This window comes from Schistosoma haematobium, chromosome 1, assembly GCF_000699445.3.
Source record: "Schistosoma haematobium chromosome 1, whole genome shotgun sequence".
Lineage (NCBI taxonomy): Eukaryota > Metazoa > Platyhelminthes > Trematoda > Strigeidida > Schistosomatidae > Schistosoma > Schistosoma haematobium.
Genome location: NC_067196.1, coordinates 51,809,535 through 51,817,568, shown reverse-complemented (window position 1 = coordinate 51,817,568; position 8,034 = coordinate 51,809,535). Strand labels below are relative to the sequence as shown.

The 8,034-nt window shown below is 31.7% G+C and overlaps 1 protein-coding gene across 1 annotated transcript; it reads left to right on the top strand.

Annotated features, from left to right (window-relative positions):
- The first annotated feature begins 958 nt into the window (after nt 1-958).
- Nucleotides 959-4,979, top strand: MS3_00010161 (uncharacterized protein). Its single transcript, XM_012940411.3, has 4 exons — nt 959-1,167; nt 1,733-1,828; nt 2,873-2,966; nt 3,570-4,979. The coding sequence occupies exons 1-4, from the start codon at nt 973-975 to the stop codon at nt 4,745-4,747; spliced, it is 1,563 nt and encodes a 520-aa protein (XP_012795865.3). The 5' UTR covers nt 959-972; the 3' UTR covers nt 4,748-4,979.
- Nucleotides 4,980-8,034: the final 3,055 nt, after the last annotated feature.

Genomic DNA, 8,034 nt, shown 5'->3' with positions numbered 1-8,034 from the left:
CAGAAACCAATAGATTCTCCATTGAAGTCACAATTGATTGATCACTGGGTAGTGATCAATGTCATGCTTGTCTAGTCCTTATTAGTGCAAATCTAATGCTATCGATCATGTGTCGAGTCACCTAGACTGGTGGCCACATTGCAACATGATCGATAGCATTCGATCTGCACCAATAAGGACTAGACAAGCATGACATTGATCACTACCCAGTGATCAATCAATTGTGATTACATCTCAGTCCTACAGGAGGTTAGTCACGGCTCGGATAGCTCAGTGGTAACGTCTCTGACTGTGAAGCTGGGTGACATGAGATCGGATCCGCCAGGGAGCACCAGTTCCCTCAAGAATTACAGGTACACCTTGCTGACGAGTGCCAAGTAGCACGAAACCCGGGTCCAGGGTTTCCTGTTGACTACCTCCAACCACCATCTAAATCTCCATTGAAGTAGACACATCATGTTAATACGACGTTCTGAAAATGTTTGCTAATAAATAAATGATTTTTGTATGGGTTTTATGGAATTAATCACCTTTAAATTATAAAATCAGTCTGATTAACAAATCCTAAAAATTATTTAAGAGTTGCTGTTGCATACAATATAAGTCGGGTGTTATCTTAGTGTTATGTACCACGTAAATTATAAATTTACTATTAGAATCTCACTGATTAACAAATACTCATGCAGTAGTATACACTAATAGATCATTTTCTCGATTCCCGATTTTTTACGTGCCTAATTTTGATTTACATCCCTCCATTAAGTCGATTGACCAATCATAACACTAAATGACACAATCATTACGCACGAACTATTTTCTCATTGGACATTCCTATGTACACACGATTCAAAATATCTTATCGGACACAAGCTACTACCTCATTGGCTCATTCATCAACACGCGCAAATCAATCAAAATAAAAAACGTATAAAAATTCCAGGATTACGGATGACCACACAAGTACCATTCACTATGATACCCTTTACTGAATCTTGTGGAAACTATGCACGTGTACCACCGATTAACAATATACACAGCACCTACCATATACAACCAAATCACTTGAACGGATCTAGTTCAACCTATCCATCCAGTGAAAATACCGTCTGTTCTCGAAGAGGAAGACGATCAAATGTTCCACCTGAAATCAGAGAACAAACACGTCGGGTGAGTGTGTTTGTCATAATTAATACACTGTGATGATACCTTTGTGTATTGGTGTCTTATAAAATGACTTGATATATTTGATGTGTCCATAACTTAGTGATTATAAAATAGGTGGTGGGAGTAATAACAGATCACGTGGTTGCTTGACTGTGTGTGGAAGTGGATTCGATGAGGCTACACAGAAGTTCATAATTGAATTGATAGTTATGTAACTATGTTTTTGATCAGTAGATAGTAGTACTGTTATGAAATGATTTGTAGATAAGGATTTTCGTTGTTATTTCGTGAAAATTATCAGTTTCCTGATTGTGTTTTTCTGAATGCTGTTATGGCATAACATACAATGTATCATATAGAATAGTGTTTGATCTGAATATTTCTACTCTCCACACGGTAGATTGTTAGTATTCTATACGAGCATAGGTTACATGTTTCATGTGAGTACGTTAATACCTATGAAGTGAAATGAAGCTTTTGTTGACAAATTCTAGTGAACTTATTGAATAATTAATTATCAATCATAGTGAAAATATATAATTGTTTATACTTTTCATTTCGCATTCAGTTGAAGAAACAAAATATGGAACGTAGACGACGTGCATGTATCTCGGATAAAATGAATGCATTGCATAATTTAGCAATGAATCTTATTGGGATTGATGTAAGTTTCTTAATGATAAACTCTTACTGATTTAACTCAAATGATGTTGTACAAATAATGTTATGGATTGTATTTCGAAATTTTCAAGTGGGATTATTTGTCAGTATTAGGGTTTGGAGTTTATAGAAATTACTTTGTGTAGGTTTATTCACGCTGTTATTTGTGTATTACTAATTTAATATGGAACACAGTTTTAGATCACATTATATATCCATTTGTATCTTAACTCAAATTTGATCATTGATATAAATTTGTAGGTGTCATTACCAAGGTTTGATTTGATAATTTCGAATAAATTGAGCATTGGGTTGATTGTTATAAATAAAAATAATATATTTATTGATATAAATTGTCTCAGCTATTTAGCTATTTAGGCTTTTCTTATTCAGAATAGAATATCAACTAGGATAAATAATTTTCATTCTATATAATTTCATGAATGATGGATCAATTAATTTTTTAACACACCACCTCATTCTGACATAATTAACACCTATTTTCGACTAATCTGTTCATTAATTACAAATTGTCATTCAGTTTTTAACACGCCCACCATTATGTAGAACAATATTAATAATTAAGTAATTGGTATAGATACTCAATCGATTCGACTTGTTCAATGTTAATTGGGTAAATTCCATCTTCGTTACACTAAGACTAAATACCTAATACAATATTATTGTATATTAACCATTGGAATTTATTATTATGAGAATAGTTTTAGTATCATCTACCATTGACTATGTTACTTTGACAAATAATCATCAACAGTCTAGGAGAATTGATTATGAAATTGATGATTACTGGTTACATGTGGATAACACATTGAGGTTTGACGTGACTAGTACTTGGTATAAATCTTACTGCCAATAAAAATACTGAGATTCAAGTTCATTCAATTTACTAGATTTAAATAGTGGCCAAATATATGCCCTTCACTCCCATTTCTACCGACATTTTTAAAATAAGTAAATTACAGATGATCAATATGAAAACATTATCAAATAAGATTATCATTACATTTTACTTAATTTTGTTTTGCAGCCAAACAAATATCATAAAGTTGAGAAAGCCGATATCTTGAATTTATGTCAAAGTGTCTTTGAAGGAATTACAAACATTGCAAAAGATGAACCTGGTAAGTATTATACTCTACCCGTACTGTCGATATTTATTCATTGGATTTGTTACATTCAGCAACTGAATGAAATGAAATTGATGATGAGCAATTGATTGGATAAATGTTAAAGAATCCACTATGTAAATAACCTAGAATATTTTGAATAAATAGTATTGTCCAGTGGTACGACTGTTTATTTCCTCATTCCAATTTATTTCACAGTATTATACTCCTTGAATAACATCTTCAAACGCTAATCTGTCCGATTGCTGATTATACTCTTACTACCTCTACCACTACGGAATTTGAGTCGACAACTGCATCTCTGTGCTAATGTGGTATGGCAACTCGAACTAATGTACGTACGTACGAAGTTCAACGTTCTTACTGACTTCTTTATTTCATCTGTGCAAAATAAATTATTTATCATAGTAAAACTGAGAAAACTGGAATATGAATGAAGGAAAAATAGTACTTACTTAATGTAGATTTATCATAAAAATCAATTATATTATCGTTTAAACAGTTTTGTTATATAATTCAGTAGTTCTCTCTTCGTGTTTTATTGTTTGAAATCAACGTAAACTATGCTAATGTTAATTTTTCTTATTTCATTGATAGAATTCCAAGAACGTCTAAGAAAATTACGTTACAATTTGAATGAGATCTCAAACTCTTCCTCAATAACCTCAACAACGACAACATCATCATCGTCATCACCGTCATTATTTACATCAAGAAATAATTCCACATCAAATGTGAATGAAGATATAAAAGATATTGTGAATGTGAATGGGAAAGGCAATTCACTAAGAAAATTCACTCGACATCCACATCACCATAGTTCCTATCATCAAAGTCAACAACATTCACACTCTACTACCACTATTTCTTCTTCGACGATGACTACTACTACTACTACTACTACTACTACTACTACTACTACTACTACTACTACTACTACTGCTACTACTACCACCCAAATGTTCAGTACACCAAAAATCTCATCTCGATTGCCAACTTGTGATAATTTCGACCAGAAAATTGATGAAGACAATAAGGAGAACAGAATACCGAGATTGATAATTAGAAATACTTCATCGATTGGACATTGCAGCACACCTTATCTTAACAATGTTATTATCAATAATACCTGTAATTCAACTCCAATCTCCTCCCATGTCACTTATTCCTCCTCCTCCTCCTCTTCATCAACATCTGCATCATTTTCATCATCTTCTGTCACATCAACTCCAGTGAATAATCTGCATTCACGAGTTAATGGACTGATGATGCAATGGCAGTCGACACCGTTACAATATAATGACAAATACAATTCATTATTGAGTGATTGTGATAGTGGTTTTTTCAGTAGTGGGATTCAGTCAGTGGGATTCACACCGAATGCAAAAAATGTAGTTGGTATTAGTGGGACAAATATGAGTATGGATTCTGTTCAGTCTACAGACTTGTGTTCTGTGAAATTACCAAACATAGATCAGAGATCGTGTAATGTATTTATGAGTTGTATGAGAAATATGTCTTCTGTATCACCTTCGTCATTGTCATGTGATGATCATTTGTCAGCTTTCAGTGTGCCTGTAAGGCGATCGGGATTAGTTGAAATGAATAAATCCGTTGATCTACATAGTACGAATGTTCAACATGTTAAATTGGATAATGCAGTGATGAACGATTCTATGAGTTGTACGAGAGGATTAATCTCTTCATCTACTGAAGTTGCATCTGAGACAATAAATACTAAACATCCAGTAATGTGGAGACCATATTTAGATTAGAATTGATGATGATTTTAGTTTCTTTTTCTTGTAAATATTGATAACAGATTTCATTTTAAGATTATTCCACATTTGATTTTTATCATTCATTTGTAACAGAATAGATGCCAATATTAGTTTTTAAATTATGTACAGATATAAACTGGAGTTCTTTAATTAACAGAATTCGACATTTTATCCATAAAATAGTATTTTTTTAAATGTTTGTTTCAATAAATAGTTATGAAATTTAGTTACATTCTTTTTGCGTTAATTCTAACCTCTAATTACCTTCGTTCCACTCTGGTGATTGTCGCTCGGACATTTGTTTGTCGAGTGACTGTTATACCGTACGATGTTAATAGTTATCTTATTTGCGCGTGAACTTGTTTTAATTGTAATTAGGGTAGACAAGTGTAATTCATGTTATAAATCCATTGGATGATAACAATTTAATAGGCCATTTAGGAAAATTTTCACTGATTCATATTGGTATTTATGTGGAAGACGAAGTGATCTCAAATAATCTTTTTTGTATATCTTATTCCCGTTTTGGTTTCTCTGAGATAATAAGTAGAACAAAATGCCAAAAATATAGACGTCAGTCCATCCTAATATTTTTTATCAAACACTAAGTAACGCGGTCTATAATGTACAAAACCATATAGTTATGATGCTTGCAGTGAAACTATTATTACACAACTATCCACTGTTATTAGGAGCTTCTGTGTAATACAAAGATTTTCAGTACGAAGTATTCATATTAAAAGTTGTAAGATGTTTAAATAAACAATTAGACGGATGATTATGCTTTAAGTATATTCGTTTATGAACTCAGTTATCCAGTTAGTATGAATCATTTTTAGGCTTAGTTGGCAAGTTAGTTTTGACTTATCACGAAGATTGAAAACGTAGACTACTTTATCATATGTTCTTTGGTGCTACGGCAACCTTAGTTTGATTATTTGAAATAGACAGTTTATTACAACAATTTTATGAATCGTTATACCACGAAACACACACACACTCAATCTATCAACGTTTCAAAGTTTTTAGGGGAAGTAAAGGTCATTGAAATCTACGAATCACTGAACAGGTGTTCTATACTAGTTTGATATCTCTCAGTAGCGTTCGCTCTCAATCTCATCAGCTATCGAAACACTGAACAATGAAGTGTATACCATAGATAAATGTTACGTCGAACTTCAAAATAAATTAGAATTACAATAGAGACCTTTGTTAAGTATGTTATGAGTTTAGAACATTTATGTATCCAGTCACTAATCTAAATATACATACTCATTTCGGAAAACCATTATTATACTCTTTTTACACATTAATTATTCAACTAATAATCTGTGTACATTACCAATTTATTTGATGCTTCCCTATAATTGTAGTCTATCCAAATGTTTTATGAATGATAAATTTCGGAAATCATCATTTTAATTACGGTCGTCAACTTATTAAGCTAAAATAAATTTATTAAATTTAATTAGACCAGTGGTATCAAGCTAAACAGTTATGAAACAATTTTTGAGTTCTATTGAAAATTCGGCATTTCTGTTTAACATGAGTGATTTTCAACAAATACAAATTGAAAAAAATGTTCGGTACTGTGATCTATAAAACAAAATATAAAGTGACTAGTATTCAACGATTTAATTTCTTTATTTTTGGTTCGGCATAAAATCGTTTTTTTTTAAATGAATTATATACCGATACTATTGTCATAGTTACTACTATTAGTTATTTGAACTGAGAAGTGCATTAAACTGTTGCATGAAAGATACCATCCTGTGATGATCACAGTTCATATGAACTTGTTTTTTTCTTTCCAAAGAAAAGAAAACAAAAATATAACCCGACACAAGTATTTTGTTGGATAAAGTCGATGAAAAAATATATCTGAGTACATCGACTAAGTATACATTATTTTTATTGTTGAGCTGAATTTAACATTTACGTTTGAAATAAAAATGTAAATTGGCATAACAACAACTACACTGTTGCTAACATAATTTTTAATAACAAAATATTTGCAGTACAATGTAAAATAAAATAAATTTAAAGTTAGATACAGTACAATGTGTTCATAAAGTAGATTGTGAATGGTTCATAAATATTTGATCAATTAAATTAGAATAAGTAAACTTGTGTCCAATGTTAAATAAAATATGCCCAGTAAGATGATCTATGATAACTGAAATTTATAAACTCAAATTAGCGGTTAATTTAGTTAAAGAATCTTCGCCAATCTGTTTTAAGTTTCAATATAAAAAGCCCAAATACCGGCAAGAGTTTCTTCAGGATAATTATGAGTTTCAATTGTTGTTTATAGATCATTTGCGACTTGTTGACGTAAATCTGGTAGACATATTTGATCCCTCAAAAGAAATATACATTCTTTGTGATATTAGAATCCACATCATTTCAGTCAGCTATTAGAAATTTTGCCAATAAGCTGTTCAAGACACTTTAAATTCCCAGCAGAACTAGGAACTCAGGTCCTGTGCTTTCTACTTCAAATCATAATACTAGTCTGTATTTGATAACAGTGAAATAGCCATAGAATGTATTCTCATCAGAACTGACAAGGCATTTGAGTTCATTGAAATCAACAACAAAAAATAAACCTACCTTGTTTAAATTATTTTGTGGAGTTGATAAAAGTTATATTAAATAGCGTCCAGATACCAGATCGTGATAAGTACCTCGTGTAGTACTTGTATTTTCATTAAAAATAATATTTAGAATTTAATAGTTGAGATCATGAGTCAGTTGTAACTAGACCACCATGGAAAACTGGGAAGAATTGGATGGCTGTTTCGTCCTATTGTGAGACTCCCCAGCGGTGCGCATCCATGATCCCACCTCGCGAGACTCAAACCTAGGACTTATCGGTCTCCAGGATTTCCATGGTGGTCTAGCTTAAAATGACTCATGATCTCAGCTATTAAATTACTACAATATCTACAAAAACCCTTTCTGATAATATTTATAAATTGGAAGATTTCAGAAGTCATTGAAGATAGTTAATACAAGAATTAGGGTGGGGGTTTCCGAGAGCAGCTGAAAAAATATTTTATTCTATAAACCAGTTTAAGTCATCCAATTGAACAGAAGAAAATCATATAGATCTTGTGTGCTTTTTTTAAACGTCAGCTATATCAATGCTATGATGTGGTTAATATATGTTTACTTATATTAGTGTCACTACTGTTTATGCGTGGGAAACGAATAGAGATTTAATTTTTCTAAGATTTAAATATCTTTTTCTGCAGGGATTTAAAATTTTCAGGTGTGAT

Excerpts from the sequence above, each read along its gene's own strand:
- MS3_00010161 (XM_012940411.3), top strand. The coding sequence starts at position 973 with ATGATACCCTTTACTGAATCTTGTGGAAACTATGCACGTGTACCACCG. Across the intron at positions 1,829-2,872 it reads TGAATCTTATTGGGATTGAT|CCAAACAAATATCATAAAGT; the intron begins GTAAGTTTCTTA and ends TTTGTTTTGCAG. Across the intron at positions 2,967-3,569 it reads CATTGCAAAAGATGAACCTG|AATTCCAAGAACGTCTAAGA; the intron begins GTAAGTATTATA and ends TTTCATTGATAG.